Here is a 26,062-nt window from a genome sequence, read left to right as displayed (position 1 = left end):
AGCCATAAGAAAGAAACAAATCCTACCATTTGCAACAACATTGATGGAGTTGGAGGATATTATGCTCAGTGAAATAAGTCAGGCATGGAATGACAAGTGCCAAATGATTTCCCTCATTTGTGAAGTATAACAACGAAGCAAAACTGAAGGAACAAAACAGCAGCAAGACTCACAGACTCCAAGAAGGGACTAGTGGTTACCAAAGGGGAGGGAGGGATAAGGGGATTGAGGGGATTATGATTGGCACACATGGTGTGGAAGGATCATGGGGAAGAGAGTGTAGCATAGAGTAGACAAGTAGTGACTCTGTGGCATCTTACGACACTGTTGGACAGTGACTGCAATGGGGTGTGGGGGGGAACTTGATAATATGGGTGAATGTAGTAACCACAGTTTTTCATGTGAAACCTTCATAAGAGTGTATATCAATAATACCTTTATAAAAAAATAAACAGACAAAAAGAAGAATAATATAGACATTTAGAAAAAAATAGAAGGGAGTACCCTTCTATTTTTTTCTAAAATCGTGCACTAGTTCGGTTGAATTTTTTCAAAACGACATTCTTTGTAAACTCATCTACAGTGACAGAAGACAGATCAGTGGTTGGTCTGTGGCCATAGATTGAGGAAGGGGCAAAATGAAATTTTGGGGCATGATTGAAATATCCTGTTTTTTTATTGTGGTGGTACAAATAAAATATAGCAAATTTTTTAGTATCTTACCTATTTCCTCTCCAACTACAGGGATCATGTTCCTTATTCAGAAGCATCTGTGGCTGAACTCATGACTTGGAATGGGAAGGGGGGTAGGTGAATATAAGAGATTCTTTGGTTCTAACCAACAAACGGACTCAGGCTAATTAAAGCCAAAAGGGAATCTGTAGAAGTCAGTTTGGAAAGGGTGGGAACCACAGCCATTCCTGAGATCTAGGAAGTGGAGTCAATGGACGAACCTTGGGGTGCTTCACCAGCATGAAACCATGGAATCCACAGTCCAGCAAGGGTGTGGCTGGCTGCCCCACTGAGGTTAAGGGCCCACCTTTTGGCCAATGGAGAGAAGGGTATCCTTATGGGCAGTCCTACGAAACTGTAAGAATCAGGAAGATGAGCTCACCCAAAAGATTCAGCATGCTGTTTCCTGGAGAAGGAAGAATGGATGAGGGCCAGTAATTGCAACAAATTCATTACAGTAAACTTCAGAGGCAGTTTTCCGTTGTAAATTACTACACATTGCATACTAAAACTTTGAATAAAAGAACAATGTGCTTGGGGTAGAATGTTGGCAGCAATTTTTTTGAAAAGAAGGTTCCACATGTGAAGCCTCCTCTTTGCTGCCCATGGATTGGGACAAGGACAGGAGGAGTTTCCTATTCAATATTTTTTGTTTGATACATATTTATTTACTATGCACCAGTGATTCTAAGTCCAAGCCCCAGGGATTCTATTCTAGGTCATTTCTTTTATTCACTGTCACAAATGAGGAGGTCGTGTTGCTTAACATTAACAGCTAGCACAACAGGGTAAGTTTGGCTTTTCAGAAATCCAGAGGGACACCCCACATAGGTTAAAAATTAACTCATTTATAAGTATAAACCTATTACTTCATTTTACTGAATAAAGTATCAGAATTGCAAATGAAAACAAAATGTAAGTTCAAATAAGTACAGTATGTTTTCCATTTTATAATAATTGTCCTTCAACTCCCTCTCACACAATTGCATTAAACAATATTTTAAGGGAAATTACTTGGAATTCTATCACACTATGACAATTCTTTTCATTTGTCTGCATTACTCTATAATTTCTTTATATTTTTTCTCAAATGTGGGGGAGATTTTTTTTGTTTGTTTATAAGAGTAGTACCTGTCCACTGGATAAAGTTTTTAATTAGCACAATATACGAAGAATATACTAGTTATTCAAATTACCAGTAACCAAGACACAATGGCTATTAATGTTTTCCCATATTTTCTTCTGCTCCTACTGATTTGGCCAGAAGCAAAGTTGTTATTCTTTATGCTCCCTTTTGCTTATGTAATTTTCAGATTTTTCTGAAATACTCTTTGCCTGTGTAATAAAACAAACAAACAATAAAGGAATGTATACAAGAGCTGGAGCTCTGTATGTCTTGTTCATTCCAGGTATCTCCGGTTCTCAGAACACCACTTGACACACAGTAGGTACTCCAAAAAAATTTTTTTAATGGCTAAGATTTTCACCAAAAACTAGTGAGACAAGGATGCTAATGAACACAGAACCACCTGCAGCTATGTCTGGTATTGTTTCCCTTTCTCACTCCTTTTGGTAAATAGTTCATTCTAGCCCATAGGATCACTTTTGCTGTTTTAATATAAGACTGACAGAATTTAAATCCCAACTCCATCACTCACTGGCTATGTGACCTTGGCAAGAAACCACTACTCTGTCTGAGCTTCCTCATCTGGTAAGCACTGGTCCAGGTGCCAGGGATACAACAAAACAAAGATTCCGCCCTCAGTTTACATTCTAGTGTATCGGGGAAAGCCTATAAACAAACACTTGTCAGGTGGTGATATGTGCTATGAGAAAAAGAGAGTACAGGGGATAGAATGTGATTACCTGTGGGGGTGGATGAGGGCATGTTGCTATTTTATAAAGGGTGGTCAGAATCTGGTAAGAGGTTTCAAAACTATCCTAGTGTCTATGTTCCTCAAATTTCTAGTTGTGACTAGGAGTGATCAAAAAATCAATGTAGAGGGTAATTTGCATGTTTTTGAAATGAAATAAAATACAAGAGTGCATCCAGACATTAAAGGTCAGGACTGTTTAGTGTAACTTGTTTCGGTTTACATTCAAGCGTACTGGTCTGTAAAACACGGAGAAAGTGGTGGCTAACACTGCAGCAACTTTGAGGGAAGTAGTCTTAGAGAAAGGTACCTAACCAGGGACTCTCTCGGTTAAGGTAGCCCACACCTTCTGCATATGCATATGTTGGTGCCTTACTCGATTAGTTGACTTAGCTGAGTGCAAGAGGACAAAAAGACAAGCACAAAGACAGGCGGGAGAAAAGATTAGGACCAGAGCTAAGAAATTGGGGTGAAGGGCAAAAACCAAAGCTGAACAGTTAAGCAATTCGAGATAACTGGTTATTACATTTTTCATGCAAAAAAGTACCTGACTGGAAAAAAGACCTCACAAAAAGAGAAACAGAATTGACAGATTCAATTTAACAACAAAATCCAAAACTAACAAAATATGCTGTACGGGATACTTTCAGATTAAGCGTAAAATAGTGCCTGAATATTTTCAGAAACTCCCCAAATAATCTACTCCATACTTCTCTGACCCTCAGTGAGGTGGATATTATTAAGATTATAAAGCCATACCCTTTAGGAAGATTTCTTTCAACGCTTTAAACATTTAATAGGCTTTGGAAATCGTGCCTACCCATCAGAAATCACGAAAATAAATTAAAGGGAGACTGGAAATCATCTGCCAAGCCTTCTCTTGCTGTGCACATGAAGAGGGTCCCACTGAAGCAGAGCTGTAAGACACAGTTATTCTAGAACAAGGAGAGCAACAAACTACAGTCCTTTGACTAAACCTAACCCGCCACCTGTTTTGTATGGCCCACGAGCTAAGAATGATTTTTCAAGTGGTCAGAATTTTCAAGTGGTTGAAAAAAATCTTTAGTCCCTAACAAGATTCGTGGGCCTGACTTGGAGGCAGAGCATTATAATAATGCATTGTATCATATCGGAGACCAGAGATACCAGATGATAAATTTCTATATAAGGGAAGAAAAGTTCTGCCACCGACTAGAGTAACGTCTGGATTTGCTTCCTGGTCAGAAAAGTGGGCATCACAGCGGCAACTGCACGATTTCATTTGAGAATCACCATGATTACTGGTATGAGGGCACTTGGAAAATATCAAGGCAGCAAATATTCCGGGGGTGCTTTTGCAGGGGGTAGCGTCTCTGAGGGTCTGCGAGTGGAGTAAGAATCCCTTTGCACGTAGGCTCCCCGGCCACCTCCCACTACCCCGTCCCCTCTGCTCCTGGCCCTTTTGGCCTTGCAGCCCGCTTTCTCCTCTCTCACACACTCCTCCGGAGCTACCAAGTTCCCGGGCAGAGCAGGGCTCAGGTCAGCCAGCCCCGGTCGGCATAGCGCAGCTCTCATCAGCTCCGCCAGCTTAGGGTGGGGTCGCCCTGGGACCCCCGAAGGTGACGAGAATGACTCAGCAGGGTCTGGGGCTGGAACGGAGACAGGAACGCCAAAATCCCCTGCAGCGAGAGGCCGCAAATCATGATTTTAAGAACCCAAATATGCAAACAAACGAAATGTAATTCAAGTCAGCTAGGGGCCTTGGCGGCCTGTGCCAGCGCAGGCCGCAGGTTTAGCCTGACAGGGAAGCCCGGAGGCTCTTGCAGTCATAAACACCCGCGGCCTCTGCAAAAGGTCCGCTTTGCTTTCAGACGAACCCCACCTCGGCCCCACCGGGCTCCAGGAAAGACCAGGCGATTAGAGGAAAACCTTTCGGGGTGCACAGAATTGCATGCTCCTAATTATCAGGGAGACTTTGAGGGCACAGTAATCTCTCGAGACTAGAAACCATTTTCCTCTCTCGCTCTGAGATTTTGCTTGGCTAAGCGGTGGTGGCCTCCCAGCCCCCCTCCACCCCCACCGCCAAGGCCGCCGCAAGCAACCACGCCCCGCGGCCCCAGGGCTCGCCACCCCCCGGCTCGCAGCCCCCGCGCAGCCCACACGCCGAGCCTCCACTCACCCCACCCCCTCGCGCCCCCATACACCCCCGCGCCCGGCCCTAGGAGCGCCGGGCGAGTCCTCGCGCCTGCGCCTCTCCGACTTCCTGCCGCGGAACGCCCCGCCCACCCCCAGAAGCCCGCCTCCGAACGCCGCGTGAACCTGTCTGCCGCACGTCATTGGTGGAAACCACCGAGCCGTTGGCTCCCAGGCCGGCCTCTCCATCGCCTCTCTCTTTTCCCAGGGCGGGTGCGCCTGCGCTTAGCTTCCTGGGCGGGCTGGGAGGCGCGGGTTGAAAAGTCTCGTTCCAAGTTTGGAGAGAGAGAGAGAAGAGCGCCTCAGACCTCGCTACCCGTAAGCGAGGAGGAGGCACGAGAGAAGGACGCGGCGTCTGGGGAGCACCCAGGCTGTGAGACGGAGCTCCCGCTTCGAGAGCTGGAAGTGTGTGACGCGCCTGGGAAAGGCAGGAGCGCCTGCGGTTGGGCTGCTCTTGGCTAGCGAGGGGAGTCTGAGGCGGCGGCGGCGAGGGGCGAGCGACCCGACGCAAGATGGCGAGTAAAGAGAGTAAGAGGCCCTGCGGGGCGGCGCGCGCCGGGGCGGCGGGGGGCGGCGGGTGCGCGAGGCCGCGGCACGCGCCGGCGAAAGGCGCGAATTGGCGTGCGGAGCAGGGGGCGGGGCCGGGCGCGAGGCTGGGCGCGCGCCTCGAGGGGCCTACGCGGGATGGGCCGCGGCGCCGAGGGCTCCGAGCACTTCCGGAGCCGGGCGCGGGGCCGCGGTTTGGGCCCCCTTTTTTCCGCCCCCCTTCTCGGCGGCGGCGCTCCCTCTCGCGCGCTCGGCCCCCGGGCGGAGGCGGCCTGTGCTGCCGGAAAGCGAGCACGGCGGGTCCTTCCATGCACGCGCGTCGAACGCCTCGGGGTCGCGGCCCTTGTCCGGGGGATTCTGAAACCCGCCGGCTTATGGCTGCCGACGCGGGCTTCGTGGGAGCAAAGGCTTCTCATTGTGGCGGACGGAGGGCGCGGGCCTATGACCTTTCGCTACACGTGGATTCGTCTCCCGGGGCGGGTCGTGGAGCCCCTCTACATACGGGTCATCCTCATAGAACAGGTGCGAACATCTGTAACCGGCAAAACAATTTCGATGTCCGTGTAACTAATTACTCAATTATGTATATGCAGGCGGAATTGATCTCAAAGTGCAAAAAATAAGCTTGCTGGTGTTAATATTCTCTCCACGTTCTCGTAGAGTTGTTAGCTGTTTTTGTCGAAATTAGACGTAAAGGGAAAGTAGATGAGGTGTGGCCATCTCGAGGTGACCCTCCAGTATCTACGATTCTGACTTCGATCCCACACCCAGCCACTTAATCGTATTGGCTTTCTCCAAATTTCAGTGTTTGAAGATACTGTGGAGGAGCGTGTCATCAATGAAGAATATAAAATCTGGAAGAAGAATACACCGTTTCTGTATGACCTGGTTATGACCCATGCTCTTCAGTGGCCGAGTCTTACTGTTCAGTGGCTTCCTGAAGTGACTAAGTAAGGGTTTCTGGCAACTTTTATTTTGCGTAAATTTAACTGTTGTCGTGAATTTCCTACTTTTGGTGTTTTATATACATCATAGACCATAAGCGTGTGATCAAGTTAGCTCTTGAATGAGGTGGCAGGTGATTTTTATTTTCAAAACTTAAGCAATTTATGGGATGATTTCTGACGTATAAGTGTGACATTAAAAGGGGAGAAAGAATCTGTTGTGAGAATAACGATATTTGTAGGAAGCACCCGATATATTTGACATTTTGGGGGCTTAAATATAGAACAGCATCTTTGAGCTCCTGACTAACGTATTTCTTTAAAGCTTTATTGAAACAGCATATGCACAGAAAAGTGCACAAATCATAAGCATATGGCTTGGGGAATTCTTACAAAGTTGAACACACCCATGTAACAAGACCCCAAGATGAATACGTTTTAATTGGCAAAGGGGGAAACAATTTGGCAACAGTTCATCAAAGAAAAGGTGCTGTTATTGGCAAACAGTATGGAATACACTTGGAGGTTTCTGTTGGTCTTCATAAGAGTGTTCTTTGCAGTCATTTAAAAAATTTCTCTGGTGGTAATTGTTGGCCTTTATTGAGCACTTACAATAGGGCCTGCCATACCCAGAGAGTTCTGCATCCTGTTATTTAATACTCGTAATAGTACTGATTGCTTTTTATCATCCTTGCTTTATCGATGTGGAAACTGGTGGTGAGATGTTAAGTAATGTGCTCAAGATTATACAGCTGGCAAGTGGTAAAGCAGGCTTTAGACCCAAACTGGGTGGCTCTAGTTGAAGCAACCCCAGCACTAGACAGCCTTTCTCATACACTTGTACTTTTTCCAGTAGGAATTTGGCTGTGTACTAAAAGTGTATTAAATTTGGATATCATGAGCATGAAGTTCATATAAAATAGGCTTATATTTTAATGATGGAGATGAAAGGATTAATCAATCTCTAATCTGAAGAGGGAATTTATGGCAAGTTACAAAAATAGTTAATTTTATATACAATTACTCATATAATGGCCAGATTCTCCATATCCGAATGTTGACTTCCATAATGATAGGGACTTCTTCGGGGCTCCCAAAAAATCTCAGTGTAAATATACAGATGTGGAGTTGCCAAGAACTAAATAATGGAGGCTTCTAAGCATTGATGTTTATAACAACTTGGAGTGTCAAATACTTAAGGGTACTCAGGTCCTGCATTAGAACATTGAGTGCATTTGATTCTGTGTGTCTTCTTGTTAAGCAGATTTATAACTATAACAACTTAATTTACATTCCCTTGGATCTTTTGACCTACTGTAACAGAAAAGAGCTGGGGTTTAAGATTAGAGACCTGAGTTTGAATCCTGCCCCCTGCTTGGTAGTTTTGTGAATTGGCGTGTTGGTCTAATTTGTGAATTGGTTGGTTTAATTTGTGAATTGGTCAGTCTCTGTATCTCACAGTTGTCTGGTCTGTAAATGGAGGTGCTGATGGTTCTGACTGCCTATATTTGAGGGAATTAGATTAGATCATGCACGTTCAAGTGCTGGCACAGTGGTAACTGATGCTGATTCTGCTGCCCCTTCCTGTTCAGAAATAATTTGTTAGGGTGGAATAACTTTCTCCATTTGGATTTCAACGGAAGCTGCTTACTGACATCGTTTTAAAATGCTACTTATACTGTGTTTTGTGTAAAGATGTTGAAGATAATAGATCTGTATGTTATCAGCCCAGGTACTGCTTTTATATTAACATGTAGGAGCTTAACAGAAAATAAATTATGTATTCTGTGGTGTTCTTTGCATACAAAGAAGTGGGATCTGGTTGTGGGACGTGCAGTAGCTTTGGGAATGCAAGAAAATGCCAGCCAGCCTGCATTCTTGGGTGTTGAGGATGTCTGTGTGGTGCTTTTGCAGGGTTCTGTCTGGAGTATGAAGGGACTGTAATTGTGTTTTGTCGCTATTATCCAGAACAGTTGAAATGTTGGCTACTTTTATTATCTGGGTCTTTGAGGAACTGGACCTTGCTCAACCTCATTTTTAAGGCTGGCCTTCTGCCTGTATACAACATGCTTCTGAGTGATTGCTTGCACTTTCTGAGCTCTTGTCTATAAATTGAGTTTGGTAATTGTCCAAATAATTGACTTTAAAAATTTTTTTCTAAGGTATCTCTAAGAAGTTATTTTTCAAAACGGGTAGGTCATGATTTCATATCTCTTGCTAAATAATTTTTTGATGATACTGAGGCGCATTTACTCTCTACCTAAAAAACTTGGGAATCATTCAAATTCAGATGGTATGTAAGTGCATAGGGTGAAAAACAAATCCCCGTTCCCCATTCCCTGTTCACCTAGTTCCCTTACCCAATGTGGAGGTAGTCATTGAAATTTCTTATCTTTGCTGCAAGGATGAAGTACATACCTCTATCTCTCCTTCATCTTTTTTTCTGGTAGCAAGTTTTTCGCTTGGCTTTTAAATTAGGAGTTTTTATTGGAGACTTTTTCCTATCAGCATGCTTAGATGTACTCATTTTTTTAAAGGATGTCATAGAATTCCATTTGTGGATATACTCTAATGTCACCAGTTCCTTACTGAAGCTTAATTAGGTGGTTTTCAGTCTTTTGCTGCTTCAGACAGTGCTGCTGAGAATAACCTTGTGAAAATCCTGAGGTTATTGGGTGACTGTCTTTTACCAGTGGAGTCAAAGTAGTCAGATTCTGGCACTGAAAATGATAGTCTTCATCATTAGTGCTTTTGCAGCCTTAGGTGCAGCCAGTATAAGAGGAAAATAGTGTAATATTGATTGGTTCAGGAAAACAGGCTTGTATTTTAATGATGGAGGTGATTTGTAGTAAAAAGAAAAAATCCTCATATGATGATCGGGTTAGGGGAAACTGGAATAATTGAATTTTAGAATTACGAGAAATTTTCCAGATCCTCCAGTCCAGTTTGGGAACAGTGCTCCTTAGAAAAGTCCTGTGATGACTGATCTGTTTACCTGTCACTCCTACCTGTTGGTCTTGGTTTTTCTGCCTAACCCCATAAGAATAAATCCCTTCCTTCCTTTTTTATGTCAGCCCTAATGTTGCTCTATGGTGCCTCTTTTCTCTCAAGCATTCCTGTATGTTTTCAAATGGTTCTCATGAGGCGGTTAAATTTCTCTTTCATCTTAAGCCACTATTCCATGTGAAGGTTTCTTTTTGTCTGAGTCCTAAAGTACGTTGCTGAGAGCCTAATTTTCTGTGTGGTTTTTCTAGTTGAAAACAAGTAGGGCAGTGCTGCCTCCCCCTTCCCCATATAAGTTCATCTGAGATGGAATTAATTATCTTTTTTGATCACCACATCATATTCTTGGCCACTGAACACACATCAGCTAAGACCCTTGTCTTTTTACAGACAAGCTGCTGTTGCTTAGCTAGGCTGCCTTACTGTTTTTCAAGATGTATATGTATGTACTGTTCTTTTTTTTTTTACCTTAAGCCAAATCTTGGTAAAATTTCGTCTTGTATTTTTTTTAGTTACTACTAAATTGCATGCCTAGAAGTAACCCTCAAACTTCTTTTTTTTAACCACTGAATTCTTCGTACACCTGGAATTTAGAAACAAAGAGCCTAATTTGTCTAGTGTTGGGGCCCAGAGCCCTACTTCTGAGCTCTACTCACTGAGGTGGGACTGTGGAGCACAGGTGAAAATTGCTATTCTAGGTAATATGAATGGGAAAGCATTGTTAATAGATACAGATGCAGATATCACTGCTTAGACCTGGGTGCCAAGAGGCATCAGCAAGTTCTTCAGCCTCAATATGAGTTTCTATAAACAAGGTAACAAAAATACCTACCCCCTACTCTGTAAAAAGGAGAATGCCCATTTCATCAACTTTAAGCACCATAAACATACGTACATAAGAGGTTTTCATATCATGCCATTTGCACTCATAACCTGTTTTTTAGTTGAAGAACAGAGGCCCACAGGGAAGTTGTGATTTAAGGAATTGGATGTAGCTAATTTTAGTTTTGAGCCAGGATTTAAACCTGGTTTTTCTGATTCAATAGTTTAGTCTTTCCATTCCACCTTGTGCCTCTTATAGGGAAATCAGAAACATCCAGTATATTAAAATGGAAGATACTTTTTAGGTGGGAAGTCATGACTTTACAAGTATGGGGATTGGTGATGGACTGAATTTGTTAGCAACTAATATCTTGTAGATTAGTGTGACATTTTCTTTCCTAAACAGACCTGAAGGAAAGGATTACGCCCTTCACTGGCTAGTGCTGGGGACTCACACATCTGATGAGCAGAATCATCTTGTGGTTGCTCGAGTCCATATTCCAAATGATGATGCACAGTTTGATGCTTCCCACTGTGACAGTGAGAAGGGAGGTAGGTATACCATATATTCCAGTATTGGTGACTAAGGGAGTATGCCTCTTTCTAATTCTGTGGTTAAAACTTTATACTAATATCTTTTATCCCAGCAGTTTAATTTCTAGGACTTTTTCCTATATAGGACTACTTGCCCACATGTGCACAAGGATTTCACAATAGCATTATTTGCAGGATTGGAAAAATAGGATCAACCTAGTAGCTGCAATATTAGTTGAAAGGAAATTGGTTAGACATTTTATGGTATGTTTACAGCAGCAGTTACCAAGAATGAGATAAATCTAAAGTTTTACACACAAATGTATAAAGAATGAGATAAATATGTATGCACTGGTATGGAAGGATGTCCAAGATAATAAATTGACTAACTGCTATATGTGATTATAATATCCATTATATCGAGTTGTGTGCGGATTTTCGACTTTGGGGGTTAGTGCCCATAACCCCTGCATTGTTCGAGGGTCTACTGTATACCAAACAGTTAATCAGTTAATAGTGGATTTTTAATGGAAGCTGTTGACCCCCAACAACCACCCCACCCCACCTCTGAAAACATGTATTCATTCCCCTATTTTGGTATTCCCACCATCACCCAAGTTTGATGATTTTGCCAGAAGAACTCATAGTACTTGATAGCAAATTATAGTGATGGCTAAAATCTGTTGCAGTGAAGCATACAGAAAAAAAGCAGCAGGAAGAAGATACGCATCGCGGAGTCCAGGGAGGTCTGGCACAAGTCTCATCCAGGGCTGCACAGAATGTGATTTCTATCTGGCAGCACATAACAAGGACACATGCGGAATCTCTCACTCTGCCCAAGGAAACCCATTTGAGTGTCAGGGTCTGAGGCTTTCACTGCTGGGGGTGGGAGTTGGTTTTGTAGACCTGCCCTGCTGGCAAGCAGCCATGACAACTGAGGCTTGCAACCCCAATACCGAAAGCCAGATGCATATCATCAATCTTGATATTTCTGCAAAGCAGTCCTGACAAACTAGTATAGCATGGTCCATTGCTCCAGGTGCACACCACAAAATCATTAATCTGTCAGGGACATAAAGAACATTCTGAGGTCCATGTTCCCTGGAGTTGGCCACGGGTCAGTCCTGTCCCAGTGTTCCTCAGAGCTACCAGGGCTAAGCAGGCAGGCCTATGGGCTTAGCACTTTCCACACAGCCCCAAGTGGTTTCATCTTCACGTTTTCCAGTATTTGCTTTAGTTTTTTCTTTATGAAAATTATGTGTTATGTTATAGCTTAAGTCCTACCACCCCTATCCTATTCCTCTCTGCCTTCCTATCCAGAATTCATCACTGTCCATAGTATGCTGTTTTCAACTGTTGTATTTTTATTACTCATACAGTAGTAAATATACATTGTGCTGTTTCAAGCTTACTTTTTTCATTCAGTGGTGCCTTTATGTGTGTGTATACCATGTAGATGTCTTACCTCATTCTTTTTAACTGCTGTGTAATATTCCTTTGTAATTAAACCTCAGTTTCTTCATTCTTCTGCCAAGGCCTAGTTGGATTTTATCTGGATTTTTGCTGTTAGGAATAATGCTACAGTGAACATCCTTGCCATGTTTCTTTGTACACATGTGGGAGAACTTATCTAGTGGAATGGAATTGCTGTGTTGTATGGTGTATTCACTGTCAACTTAAAATAATAAAAATAATTTTTTTATTTTCCAAAGCAATTTACCTAGTCTACCAGTTCCACAATTCACAGTCCAATTCCCCTATAATGTTATGCATAATTTCTGTAAATATTATTATAATCAGAAATTTTTAATTGACTTTTAGTCCTAAAGTATGTACTTAGTGGACTTTCTGTTTAAGAATTAGTCTCTGTGCATAATACATGGATATATTAAGTTCAGGTTACTTGTTCAGGGTATTACATTAACAAGTGACTGAATTCACAGTTAACCCTTTTTTTTTTACTTTCAGTTATGGTATTTTCTTTTTAACAGATGCTACGATTAAGATAGTGGTTTTTCAGAATTGCGTTTGAGTTTGAGAAAAACAAAGCCCTGGGTTCAAAATAAATCTTAACTGGAAACCCAATTTTCTCCCCAAAGGAGAGCTAGTCAGGTTGTCTCAACTAAAGGAATTGGGAAACTTAAGTATCTTTATATCAGAAGGGTTAGAAAGAACTCTTGGGGTCCGCAGGGGGGTGGGAGGTTGAAAACCAAAGTGGAAGTAGAGTGGTTTGGAGCAAGGCCTCAGCAGGTAGGAGGTGATAGGATCAAGAGGGGTAGTTGTAGAAAGGTTGAGGCGCATTTCCATTGGCACAATGGAAAGGGTAAGTGGTAAGGAAAGAGGTGATTGCGCATGGTAGTGAAAGAGTGTTATGTGGAACAGGATGGTACGATTTTTAGCTACACCGAAAGAGTAAGCTGCATTTGCCAGAGAGAAGAATGGCTAAATGCTGACATTAAGTCATGGGAGCCGGTGTTCGTTAAGCATTCCCTCATTGCAAGAATTGGCTGAAACAGAAATGGTTTACTGCTTTTGGTGTGTTTTCTCTAAGCCCAGGCCAGCCTGTTTATTTTACTTGTTCACCTGCCTGGTTCCATTAGGCATTTGAGTTAGTATTCCCTAACCTGAGACACTGGATGAGCTAAAAAGGAATGTGCAAAGAAGCAAGACAGGTCAGGAAAAAATAACACAATTATAATGGGAAGCCTCTGAACTTTTTAAGTGTCAGCAAGTAATTCAAGTTTTTATCTATGAGCACAGAAAACAAAGTGTTCTTGTTTGCTATTATCTACTTCAATGTTCTTGTATTCTTTCTTCTATCATCTTGCTGCTTCTCAGAAGTTACCATACTTTTGATGTGGCTTTGTCATTTTCCAAAGCCTTCTTAATAACTACTTAATGCTATAGTCTTATTCACACACCGCAAAGAGAGGTTAGCCCCCTTGTTTTAGCTTTGGCACTCCACTGGTAGTTAAACCAGATATACTGGTGGAACCAATGTATGTGAGTGTCTTAGGACTGAGTGGGGGTCGGTTAGTATGGAGTCCTGATTTGAGGATGTTTTTGACTTGTAGACATAAGGAGTGTTCTATACTCCTGAGGGTGAAACCTTTCCTGTCTAAATAGAAACCTAAAATGAGATGCTAATTTACTGCAGTGCTTCCCAGTGAGTTGTATTTGAACTAAACGGCTGAGGTGTGTTTTATTACATGGTTGTTCGAATTTTAGTGAGTAGCTACATCATCTTCACAACTGGAAGAGACCGATTTTTAAGTGTTTTAAATGCAAAGTGGAACTGAATTAAATTGACTTAGTAAACTCTAGCTGTCAACATTTTACAGTGCAAATCGGCTTTGAGAATAAATTAATTCCAATTGACAAGTGAACCTGTATTTCTGTTTTTTCCCTGGCCAATTTATTTTCTTTGTGTCAGGTTAAAGTCTGTTGGGTTGATTAAGTGACTTGTGAATTTTAATCATAAGTATATGTGTTTATTTCTTTCTTCTCACATTAGAATTTGGTGGCTTTGGTTCTGTAACAGGAAAAATTGAATGTGAAATTAAAATTAACCACGAAGGAGAAGTGAACCGTGCTCGTTACATGCCGCAGAATCCTCACATCATTGCTACAAAAACACCATCTTCTGATGTGCTGGTTTTTGACTATACAAAGCACCCTGCTAAACCAGGTATGTGATAATAAAGTCAGGCCAATTGCTTGACCATTTTTCTTGATTCAAAATGTAATTGCTCTGAGGTCATTCAAACTAGTATGCTCTATAATTTTTAAAGATTTAAAAACTGTTCTGTTGTGGGGGGAGGTCCCATAACCACCTTCAAGTTCAGTGAGTTGCCAGAAGGACCTCACAGCAGGTTATACCTGGCTAAGGTTTATTGCAGCAAAAGATAAAGACTGAAAGCAGAAGGAAAAAGATACACATCAGTCAGAGGTCAGGGCACAGGCTTCTGAGTCCTTCCCCTCCACGGCCACATAGAAAATGCTTTTTCTCTAGCTGCAGGCCACAGGGGCCAGTGATAAATGACTGCCCAGGGAGCCCTGTTGGAGTCTCAGGTCTGGGGTTTGTGGAGGTCTGGCCACTTATACGCACCCTGCTCTATAACCAGCCATAGTAAGGGAAACTCAGGACCCTAACAGAGATGCCAGTTACATCACACATCTTGCTAAACATCTTGCTAAAACCCTGCAAGTCTTGACAAGCTGCTACAGCAGGCCTCACTGCTCTGGGTGTACACAGCTTCGATCAGTCAGCAACATGAAGAATTTTGGTGAGGGTCACATTCTTAGGGGTTGGCTAAGGGTCAGTCATAGTTGCAGGGTACCCTGGAGACATGCAGGGACTGAGCAACCAGACCTGTTAACCCTTTCCTCACAAAAATATTTTTAAAAATTGACCCAGAGGTGGGGCAGTTTGCCACCATGCAAAGTTGTGGGATAGCTGTAGTTTTTAGTATTTTGTGTTGAAGCTAGAACTGTTTTGCAAAGGAACCAGTCATTTCTGGTCATGAGACTTGGTTTGCATCTCATATTTGACATGAAGCACAGAGAGTAGCTTTTCAAGGCAGCTCTGGGTCGGACCAAGTCCACGTTCTAGTGCCGTGCTTTCTCAGGTGCCATAAAAAATGTTACGGCTCACTCAGGAGTGGGGATTGTTCTTACCGGTTCTGATAAACGGATAATCATTTAGTAGTTAATATATTTCTTATTTTCTTTAGACCCGAGTGGAGAATGTAACCCTGATCTCAGGTTAAGAGGCCACCAAAAGGAAGGCTATGGTCTTTCCTGGAATTCTAATTTGAGTGGACATCTCCTAAGTGCATCTGATGACCATGTGAGAAACGTATTCTTCCTTAATGTCATGTACTGGGAATTAAAGAGAGTATCACACAGCTCTGCATTGCCTCAGCACTACATAGATGACAGGTTCCCTAAGATAATACTGCAGATGATTGTGATAACATTTTCACAGGATTTAGAAGAATAGTGATCAGGCTGCCCCATTGTGGGGGCATCATGGGGAAGACAGTGTAGCACAGAGAGGACAAGTGATGGCTCCGTGGCATCTTTCTACACTGATGGATAGTGACTGCAGTGGGGAATGGTGGGGGACTCAATAATATGGGTGAACGTAGCGACCACATTGTTTTTCATGTGAAATCTTCGTAGGTGTGTGTGTCAATAATACCTTAAAAAAAAAAAGAATCAAAAGTACTGCACTGATGTGGTCTTGTTAGTTTATTGTAGGTCAGTGTTGGTAGCATTCTTGCCAGTAACAGCTCCATACCTTCTTTTGTTTTTTTTTTTTACTGTAAGCAGAAAGTGTTTCATGTGACTCCAACCAGAAGCTGAGAGTAGACTTCTGGAGCTTTTGAAAGCTCATGTAACTTGGTCACAGTTAGCGTTTTAATGTCAGTTTTGTGAGAGCAGTTTACCTTGCTGTCTTCCTTAGTATCTCCCCATGCCTAGAACAGGGCCTGTCACATCTCAGACCTTTATATTTCTGTTGATTGTAATTTATGTTAAGCTTTTTGAAATATTGAAAGTAGATAATTGGCCAAGTGAAGATTCTTTAGTTGTGGGCAACCAAAACTAACTCTGGGTGATTTAACCAGAAAAGGAATTTACAGAACGGCATTGGGTAGTATTGCTGTGATGGCTAGAAAATGGCCTGGAACAGAGAGGAGAGCCCAGATCCACAAACCAAATCAGGCCAGTGGATGTTACCTGCCACTCCCACCCCCCATCATAAGAACAGTTCTCCCATTGCTGTTCACAATTCAAAGTCCTAGTCGGACTGATGGAGTCTGTGTCATGTTCCAGCAGCCCTACCACAAAGGAGGCCGGGAAGCAAGGGTCTGCCTTGGTTCTCTGAGAGGAAGCTGTCCTCAGCTTCCCTCAAAGTGGACATGAGAGTCTTCCAGAGATGATGGGTTATATACTTAGTACTTTAATTACTAATGCCTTTTGAAGATACCAGACTGAGAGTTGTTAGTTATAATAAAAGCTGCCATTTCCCAAGAACTGTGCATGTGCCATGCATCTTACTGATCTTCCCAGGATCCTTCTGAGGTGAGGAGCAGGGGATAATGGCATGACCCCCAGACGTTCCTTTTTTTTCAGTGCATGTGAATTGTGCATCTGAGTGTGTGTCAGTGGAGACTAAGGGCATGTGTGTTGATGTAAAATTATGTTTTTGTTACTGCGAAAATAGCTATTCCTGGGAAATAACCTAGTTACAGAAATCCTTTCAGATAAGAAAGTGATTTAAAAAGAGAAGTCAATACCAATGTTGGTGGAATTAGTGAGAATATACCTTAATGGAATTACCCTTTATTTTAAACGACTGGATGAAAAATCTTTGTCCTGTATCTTGCAAAATTGTTCATAACTTGTCTTTGCTCTTAACTTTTTTGTGATGGGATGTCAAGAGAAGACTCAGCTCCTAGAGCCTGCTGATCTGTGATCTTAGCGGCCTGGGTGAAGGCCTAGTGGCCTCTCCTTGGGCTCTGCTGACATTTTAAGGAACATGCTGGGAGATCTCTCTGCAGGCCCTAAGCTTTGGCCTCTCAAAGTAGCCTAGTAGGGATTTCTGGATCACTCATCTATTACACTTCCTGATGTCTATAGTCGTTTCTAGTGTGATATGAGAGGCTTATCTGAAGGTGTTTGCTTTTTAAGAGGCACATTGTATTTTTAAATCCCAGTGTTTGAGCCCAGTGTGAATGTTTATGACAGACATATCTCTTTGGTAGACTCTGAATGTTGGGCTCTCAGTGTTGTATAATGTAGATGAATTTTAGATACTTGACTGAATGTATGTGGGTAGAAATTCAAACCTGCTTTTATCTTGCCTGCTGCCGTGCTCAGTCTTCCCCCGTCCCCATTATAGTGTGTTTTCCTTGTCTTCGCCATCTTGGATCATGGAAGGTGCACACATACACTCATATTTCTGAAGCTTCACTTTTTGTTAATAGTTCTCCCTCATGTTCATTTCTAACTTTCATATAGTTAATTTTTTTAAACAAACGTGTGTTATTAAGATGTCAGCGTTTAAATTCAATCTCTTACGGCTTTTGTTGTTTCCTTTAGACTGTCTGTCTGTGGGATATAAATGCAGGACCAAAGGAAGGCAAAATTGTGGATGCTAAAGCAATCTTTACTGGCCACTCAGCTGTTGTAGAGGATGTGGCCTGGCACCTGCTGCACGAGTCATTATTTGGATCTGTTGCTGATGATCAGAAACTTATGATGTAAGGTGGAAAGTTCATTGGGGTCTTGTTATATGGGTGTTCTGAATGGTATGATTTCCTTTTTCAAAGTTATGTTCTGTACTAAAAAGGAAAAAAAAGCTTTAGTGAGGTATAACTGGCATGTAATAAACTGCACATAATAATAGTCCTTTTACATAAAAGTTACTGTGCTATATGCATGAACCAAGAAAGAAAATAGGTATATAATGTAAGGAAACATAGTTTTGATAATGGTATGTAGCAGAACTAGGATTAGGGTGATTTCTGTTAAAGATGAGAGAGGATGATTGCTTCAGGGTGTGGCCACAGGACTGCATTCAACCACCTGCAACACTTTTTATCTCAAACTCAATCTCAAACTCAATCTGAGGCAAATATGGCTAAGTACTGAAATTTGATAAAGCTAGGTTGGTAGGTATCAAATTGTAACATTCTGTACATAATATTTTGTGTATGCTTGAAATAGTAGGTGATTAAGACAGGAATCTAATAAGTGAGAAACCAGAAATAATAGCCCTAGTTGTTCTCCCTAGGTATAGAATGCTTCAGGTAGTCGGTGAAAGCATGCACTGCCATCTCTGCATATTTGGTGTGTCTATGAAGGGGCAAGCGTGGTGGAGGCAGTGGCCGTGTGGCGTGGTGCTGATCTGGAAACAAGCATGAGCTTGCGAGAAGCTGGGGAGAGCCGAGTGGCCTCCTGTGTGCTGTGTGCCTTGTACCTTTGTGTTTTAGATGGGATACCAGGTCCAATACCACCTCCAAGCCGAGCCACCTGGTGGATGCGCACACCGCTGAGGTCAATTGCCTGTCATTCAATCCCTACAGCGAGTTCATTCTTGCAACTGGCTCTGCTGATAAGGTTTCTAAGTTTTTGCATATTTGGTGTTTACAGACCCAGTTGTCTTGTACTGTAATCAGATAACTTTATTATGTAAAGTGCAGAAATGAATTCCTTTTCATGTATTTTTCTTCAGACTGTAGCTTTGTGGGATCTACGCAATTTAAAATTAAAACTCCATACTTTCGAATCTCATAAAGATGAGATTTTCCAGGTATGTGACCATTTTGTGGTGTCTCTGTGTCTGGTTTTAGTAACTTTTTGGTGGAGGGAGTTTTTTTTCATTTACTTAGCGGGCATGAGACTTTAAATCTCCTTTTATGGTATATAAATAAAACTAGTAGGAAGTAACTTGGAGCTTTTTGAGGAGCTCTTAGATCAGAAGTAGAAGAAAAAACCTTGCAAGACAGGATCAGTTTAAAAAGTGAACTCCAAGGGTTCTTCAGTTAAGGTACACTAGTGTTGCAGGGCCTCTAGTGAAAAAATATCTAGTATATGATTTAAAATAGAGATTTACATAGGTTAAGGTACACTTCACTGAAAGTTTAAAAGCTTTTGGGTTGGTTCATATGAGGCTGAGTAAGTTGATTTGGGGTCCTAGCTGAGCTCCCTGCTTTGGGGAGTACAATCTTCTGGGGACAGGTGGATGAGATGGGCCATTTAAGAGCGCTTGAAAGGATATAGGACAAGGAGTTGCAAGGGCTTAGGCCAAGGAGAGGTGGGAAAATACTGAAGTTAGAACAATATTCACAAACTGTAGGAACAGGTGATTCTTTACATTTTCAAATCTGCATTGGTAGGTCCACTGGTCTCCACATAACGAAACGATTCTGGCTTCAAGTGGTACTGATCGCCGCCTGAATGTGTGGGACTTAAGGTAACTCAGACTGGTGACAAACTGCATTAATGTGCTAATCTGACAGGTTATGTAGTTATTCATAAGCTGGAAGAGCAATTTGCTGACTCGCTTAGTAAGTCTAATATTAAAGTAACTTTTAAGTACCTTTCTGAGGAATCTTTGCTTTATAAGAGACAAGTGAATCCAGCCAGTGGACTACAAACTAAATTTATGCTCTGAGGTTTGTTTTCTGTTGATACTCAGGTGTGAAGTTGGGGGTGAGGGGTGCTATGTGTCTTAACAGCCAAATGATTACATTGGAAACACTTGCTGTAGAAAGGGGTAGAGATGTTAGCTGTTCTTGTCTCCCTTAGTCTCCCGTACACTCTAGTCAGGAGAATTTTTTTCTGATTGTTTGCTTGTTGGCTTTTATTGACTTCTTTTGCAGATAGGAGCTTTTTCTATGGGTTGCATAACTGCTGGGGACACTCTTGGGAGCGGGATTAGCATAGCCCATGCCGTCAGAAAGCTTCTGGGGGCTCATTGTATAAGGAGTTGGTCTCAATTCTTCAAGTTCTTGATTTCAGAGTTGCCATTCTAATTTCAGACTTTTTGTCTGAGCCTTTAGAACCATTAGTAAATTTGCTGTTATATACTTCTCCATAAGATTTCATTATCCTAAGTTTAAGTTACTAAATCACCAAAAAATAACTCCTACTTGTATTAAATGTACTGTTTTGAACTGGACTAAGTTTTTAGTATATTAAAACCAAAGCTGCCTTACAGAGATAGGAGACCCATCCTTCAGTGTATAGAACAGACATTGCAGGATAAAATGTGTGAGTTAAAGAAAGAACTTCTAAACATCTAATATTCTGTGCTTTTATGGAACAAACTCTGCCCATGACAGAATTCTTGAAAATGTAGAGAATCTTAAAGCAGACATTTGAGTATACTTTTATTTGAAAACATTTTTAGTAGTAAAATTAGAAACCTAAAACAGAAGTCTATATAGTGGTTATATGAAGTGGTACAGCAAGGTATGGAAGTCTGGTGCCAGTAAAAAATTTGTGGGCATTGTATAATTTCTTAAAATTACATTCGATAAAATTAGATTAAAATGACCTGTGTTAGCAATTGTATGGGGAGGGCTTGCAAGCTTGCAAGGCCGTGTATGTTGGCTCTCTTTTCAGCAGTTACTGCTAGCAAAGTCTGTCTTTGGGCTAGATACCAGGTAGGGCTGATGTCGCTGTGTAACTTAAGAGTGATTTCACTGTTGGGGCTGCTGGCAAATTCTACAAATTGAGGATTTTAAGAGAAGAAAAAAAACTTAACCTTTTCTTGGCTTATCCATTCTGTAGTTTAAAGTTGTGTTGTCCTGTCTATAGGCAGATCTACAGTACTGGCATGTAATTGTACTTCACTCTGGGAATGAAAAAGGCTTTGATTAAAATGAAGTGTAGGGGCCAGGGATTGATTCTTCTGTAGATATTTTATACACTTTTACTCTTTTAATGCTGATGCAGGTACCACAGTCAAAATAGTGAATTTTAAGTTAATATTTATTAAGAATTTCTATTGTTATGAGCAGTTATTAGCCACTTCCAGAAAATAAATATCCCACCCTCCCAAAATAGTTAATATAAAAACTAATTTAGAACAATAAAGAAATAAGTTGTTTTTAGAGTGTGCATGTTTTAAGATGGGCTTTCTGGGTTGATACTGGTATGGCAGACATTCGTGCTACCAGGTTTTCAATAAAGAAAGCATTATGTTCTTTGCTAACAGCAAAATTGGAGAAGAACAATCAGCAGAAGATGCAGAAGATGGGCCTCCAGAGCTCCTGGTATGTACTGGTTTCCTAAGCAATGTCACAAGCAGATTGGACTATTTGTCATTAATCCATGTATCTGGAAAGTGAGTCAGAACTTCAAATTCTAGCTCTTGAAGATGACTCAAATTGGAGGTTTCAGAGGTTGTGATTGGGTTTTGACATTTATTGAAAGTAGTAAATAGAACACAGTAGATCTTTACAAATGTTTCACTAAGAAGAACAATTGCTACTCTTGGGAAATTGTGTGTAGTAATTTCTCACTGATTGTCAAGTGTTTTGAGGGTTTTGGGGCAGGTGGTGGTGTTGATACTTGGTGAGTGATACCACTTTTAACACTATGAAAAAATATAATAACCTGATTTTTAAATTCCTTGCCCAGAAAATGAATGCTTTCTTGATCTCACTGATGCCAACAGTGTCCACCATCTCCCCCCGTTTCCTCACTGACTGACTTGGTGTTGCCTTGGCTTGAGTTTATGTGGTAGCCTCTGTCCTATCCATCTTCAGCCTTCCTGTCCTCGAGTCCCTGTGTGTACACTTCAGTCACTTTTCTATTGCCAGACTTAGTGGTTCTTTGTCCCTTGTTCTGAATTCAACATTTGTCTCCACCAGCTATTGAGCCAGATAGTCATTTGTTCCTCTGTAACATAGTATTTAGCTGTTCTGCCAGTACTAAATTTTTGTACAGATTTGTGCTTGCCTACCACTTTTAAAAGGTAAAGGTCCCTGAGGGTGAATGCTACAAAGAGAAGATGCTCACTAAATCCCACATTGTATGGACATCCAGACCCCCCCCCCTTACTTGTCCAGTGTGTTTACTACTCCCAGTAGCACTGGACAGAAAGTGCCAGAGGATGTAATGAGTCTCAGATGTGCCAGCATATTCAGCATTATTAATACCACTACTGCTTAAAGAATAGTAATTTATCAAACTGCTACTCTAAACAGATTACAGGATCTGAATAGTGTATTCCATATAAAGTGACTTAATCCGAAAAGTCTGTTTTGTGATGAGGTTTTTATAGTTAAGTATTTTCTAGCTAAGGTGTTGCTACCAGCTATTTTGTTATTTTTCTGTACACCTTTATTGATAAAATTCACATGCCATACAATTCACCTATTTAAAGTACTGTTGATCCTTAAACAACGTGGGGGTGTTAGGGGCACTGACCACCACATAGTTCAAACTCCTTACTTTGACTCCCCAAAAATTTAATTACTGATAGCCTGATGTTGACTGGAAGCCTTACTGATAACATAAACAGTTGATTGACACCTATTTTGTATGTTATATGTATTAAATACTGTGCTAAAGTAGGCTAGAGAAAATTTTTTTTCAAATTGTGTCAAATCTCCAAAAAAAATTTCAATATATTTATGGAAAAAACTCGTGTATGAAATGAACCTGTGCAGTTTAAATCTGTGTTGTTTAAGAGTCAGGTGTATACAATTCAGTGATTTTTAAGATATTCAGAGTTGTGCTTCCTTCACCACAAATCAACTTTCAAACATTTCATCATGTCTAAAGGAAACTCCATACCCTTTACTGATTGCCCCATGAGCTTCTCCCTTCCCATCTTCTGGCAACCAGTCTGTTCTCTCTAGATTTGCCTGTTTTGTACATTTCGTATAGTGGAATCATAATGTGGTCTTTTGTGACTGATTCTTGAACTTAGCTGGAAACCTTAAAACATTACACTGTTTTTTCATATCACAGGGAGCCAAGAGTATGTGACTTTGTATATTACGGCTCTGTAACAGTCTCGTGGTCCTTAAGAAAATCTGCTAGGATTTTGCTCTTTTCACAAGAAAGCCTGAAATAAAGGGGACATTCAAGTGTAGAAAACTGGATATTAACTGGAATTTTAATATAACAATATCTTGATGACTCCTGTATAAATTCTAAGCTGTGGTCTTAAAATATTTTCACTTATGTTCCCCTTGAGACTATTTTGAAACTGATAGGTTATTCGCAAAGTAACTAGTTGCCCTAATACTTTTAATGAACAGAGACCTCATTGTCAAACTAGAGTTAAGTCACAGTTCCTGACAGTCTGATTTATCAGTTCAAAACAATGTGTTCATACTGTCCTTGTGAGAATTGTTTCTTCTAAATCTTAATTCTAAGATAAATGAGGCCTAGTGCCTTCCCTTGAGGTTGTCTCTTGCAGGAAGTAAGACACTGCCCCTTCAACATTTCTTAGGAAATCCGTCCAGAACTAGTTTTTTTGGAACTCGTGGGATTCTTTTTTCCCCTGCCTTGGGGCAGTGTGCCTTGGAAAGGTTGAAGATGGCTGAGGTTTGTCTTTTTTTTAGTAGGAGGGAGAAGGGGAACTGTGGTAGGGGCCACAAAAGAACCAGGAGACTCCTCGGGTGGCCATTTTTAGGAAAAAGTATATGACATTCTGGAAATTTACCACCTTAAATATTTGTGCTAACTGTATCATTTGATAATGGGATTGAATTAACGTTTATTATATTAGATATGGAAATGGCATTGAGGGGTGTAGGAAAATGTCCTTATTCTTAGGCAATGCAGGCTCAAGTACTTAGGGGTGAGGGGTCCTCTCTCAATTTTGTGGTGGGTCAGCAGGGTTGTGTAAGAAATCACACGTTAACAAAACAGCATTTGGGGACTCTAGGTGAAGGGTATTATCACCTTTTTTGAGGGTTTGGAAATTTGCAGAATCCAAAGTGGTAGAAGGGTAGAACACTAAGTCTGTACTGCCCTGCCTACAAACCCCCAGACTGCACCCCTCAGTTGCGAGACTGATGCTTTAAAAACTTTAAAAAAAACCTCTCATTTTCGTATCTTATTACTAACAGTTTATTCATGGAGGACACACTGCCAAGATATCTGACTTTAGTTGGAACCCCAATGAGCCTTGGGTCATTTGCTCCGTGTCTGAGGATAACATCATGCAGATATGGCAAATGGTGAGCTGAGATACTTGCTTTCTCTGAATGACTGTCCTGTGAAGGAGAGGTTTACCTATACATTGAACATAATAGAAATATCTTGAATATTTAGGTTTGCATAGTATACCAGATCTTCATAGAAGCAATCTTAAAAGACCTTTTTCCATTTTAATACCACAGTCTTTGTGTGGTTCAGTATGCACCTGTTGGGTCAGGAGAGAGGTGTGTGTGTATAAACACACAGATGTAAACATAGCACGTACTGTACTTTTCCTGGCTGTGCACTATCCCACCCTCTTCATCAACCGGGCTCTTGGCACCACTGCTCCGTCCAGTGTCTGCTATGCCATCGGCACGGAGGAGGCAGGAGGGAAGTGTCAGTGTGTTCACATGGTAGTGCTTGGTACTTGACATTTCTAAGGTGTTTTGTTAACCCACCCTTTCGTAAACTTCAGGGCTAGCACTTCCAGTAAAAGATTTGGAATGCTTTTGGGAAACTAAAGTAAGTAGTACGTGGGTGAGTAGGTGGGATTGTACACTAGCAAGTGATTGAGAGCACTGGTCTGATTTCTCCTCATTAAATCATTAGGTGAGAAAGCAAAAAGGAAACTACTACATCAATTCCTTAAAAATGTGTCCATGTTTGATTTCTGACACTGAAGCACATTGACCAGTGAATCCTAAAATCTGGATAGACAGAATTATTAAATGTTATTTTTAGGGAGTTTTGTAAAAACCTTGCAGATTTTACCTATGAATTTATTTGGTTGTTATCTCCAGGCTGAAAATATTTACAACGATGAAGAGTCAGATGTCACAACACCAGAACTGGAGGGGCAAGGATCTTAAACCCAAAGTACAAGACATGTTTCTGTTGAATGTAATGCTACATTGAATGCTTGGTTTATCAAGCACCAAAAAGGCATTGTATAGTAGGAAATGTTAAGTGGGGTGGCATATGGCGTTCTTTACCTTCTGATTCTAGCACTTTCAAGTGAGCTATTGCGTACTGTATCATATTGTAGCTTTTAGGGAAGAAAGGAATGTTGCTTAAGAAAGAACATCACTATTGTTAAAATATAAGTAGCAGGGGTACTGCCTTTGATTCAACTATTTTAAGTCCTTGTTTTCTCAAACTGCTTGCTGTTCCCAAATATGCAAAATTTAACTTTTACACTTTTTCCCTCCAACACTTGTTGATTGGCTTTGCAGAAATAAAGTTTTAAAATAAATTTTGCTTTGTTCTTTGGGAACTTGGGTTGGCAGGGCTGTGTGTCTCCCTTCTTGTGAGGAAGCTGTTGGGTATAGGGCCTTCCAGCTAGAAGTATTTTTCACATGTAATTTTAAAGAGCTCTAAGCCACCCAATGACTTGTGTGGCCCACTCAATTCTAAAATACTTAGTATACCTAATTTGAGGAAAAGTCTGCCAACCTTACCATTTGGTTGTACGTGCTTAAATACCTGTTCCTCATCATCAAAGATCTTTACTGTGTGCATCTTGTGTATATATACACTCAATTCAGCCATTCAGATATACCCTGGAATGTGCTAAGAGCAGCCAGGGATGCAGAAATGCATATATGCATAGTCCTTGTAGTTTAAGCTTTGACAGAATTGTCCTAAAGGAAAAAATAAAAACAACAGGTGTGGATACATAAAATGAGTCTTCTGCCACCGAATCGGATGGTGGCCAGCGCTCCATTCCTTCTTGCTAAAATCATGATAATGAAACTACCT

General features: G+C 41.3%; 1 protein-coding gene across 2 annotated transcripts; it reads left to right on the top strand.

Annotated features, from left to right (window-relative positions):
• The first annotated feature begins 4,980 nt into the window (after positions 1–4,980).
• Positions 4,981–25,556, top strand: RBBP7 (RB binding protein 7, chromatin remodeling factor). Of its 2 annotated transcripts, none has more exons than XM_036912905.2 (12): positions 4,981–5,306; positions 6,130–6,274; positions 10,500–10,645; positions 14,142–14,315; positions 15,361–15,476; positions 17,735–17,895; positions 18,628–18,754; positions 18,870–18,947; positions 19,534–19,610; positions 21,360–21,417; positions 24,232–24,342; positions 25,105–25,556. In XM_036912905.2, the coding sequence occupies exons 1-12, from the start codon at positions 5,291–5,293 to the stop codon at positions 25,171–25,173; spliced, it is 1,278 nt and encodes a 425-aa protein (XP_036768800.1). In that variant the 5' UTR covers positions 4,981–5,290; the 3' UTR covers positions 25,174–25,556. The 2 variants fall into 2 exon arrangements, with proteins under 2 accessions (XP_036768800.1, XP_036768799.1); XM_036912904.2 differs by lacking the exon at positions 4,981–5,306 and adding an exon at positions 5,684–5,846.
• The last annotated feature ends 506 nt before the right edge of the window (positions 25,557–26,062 follow it).

The sequence above is a fragment of the Manis pentadactyla genome, chromosome X, assembly GCF_030020395.1.
Source record: "Manis pentadactyla isolate mManPen7 chromosome X, mManPen7.hap1, whole genome shotgun sequence".
In the NCBI taxonomy this organism is placed as follows: Eukaryota; Metazoa; Chordata; class Mammalia; order Pholidota; family Manidae; genus Manis; species Manis pentadactyla.
Note: the sequence above shows the minus strand (reverse complement) of the source record. Positions and strands in the feature narration are given on the sequence as shown.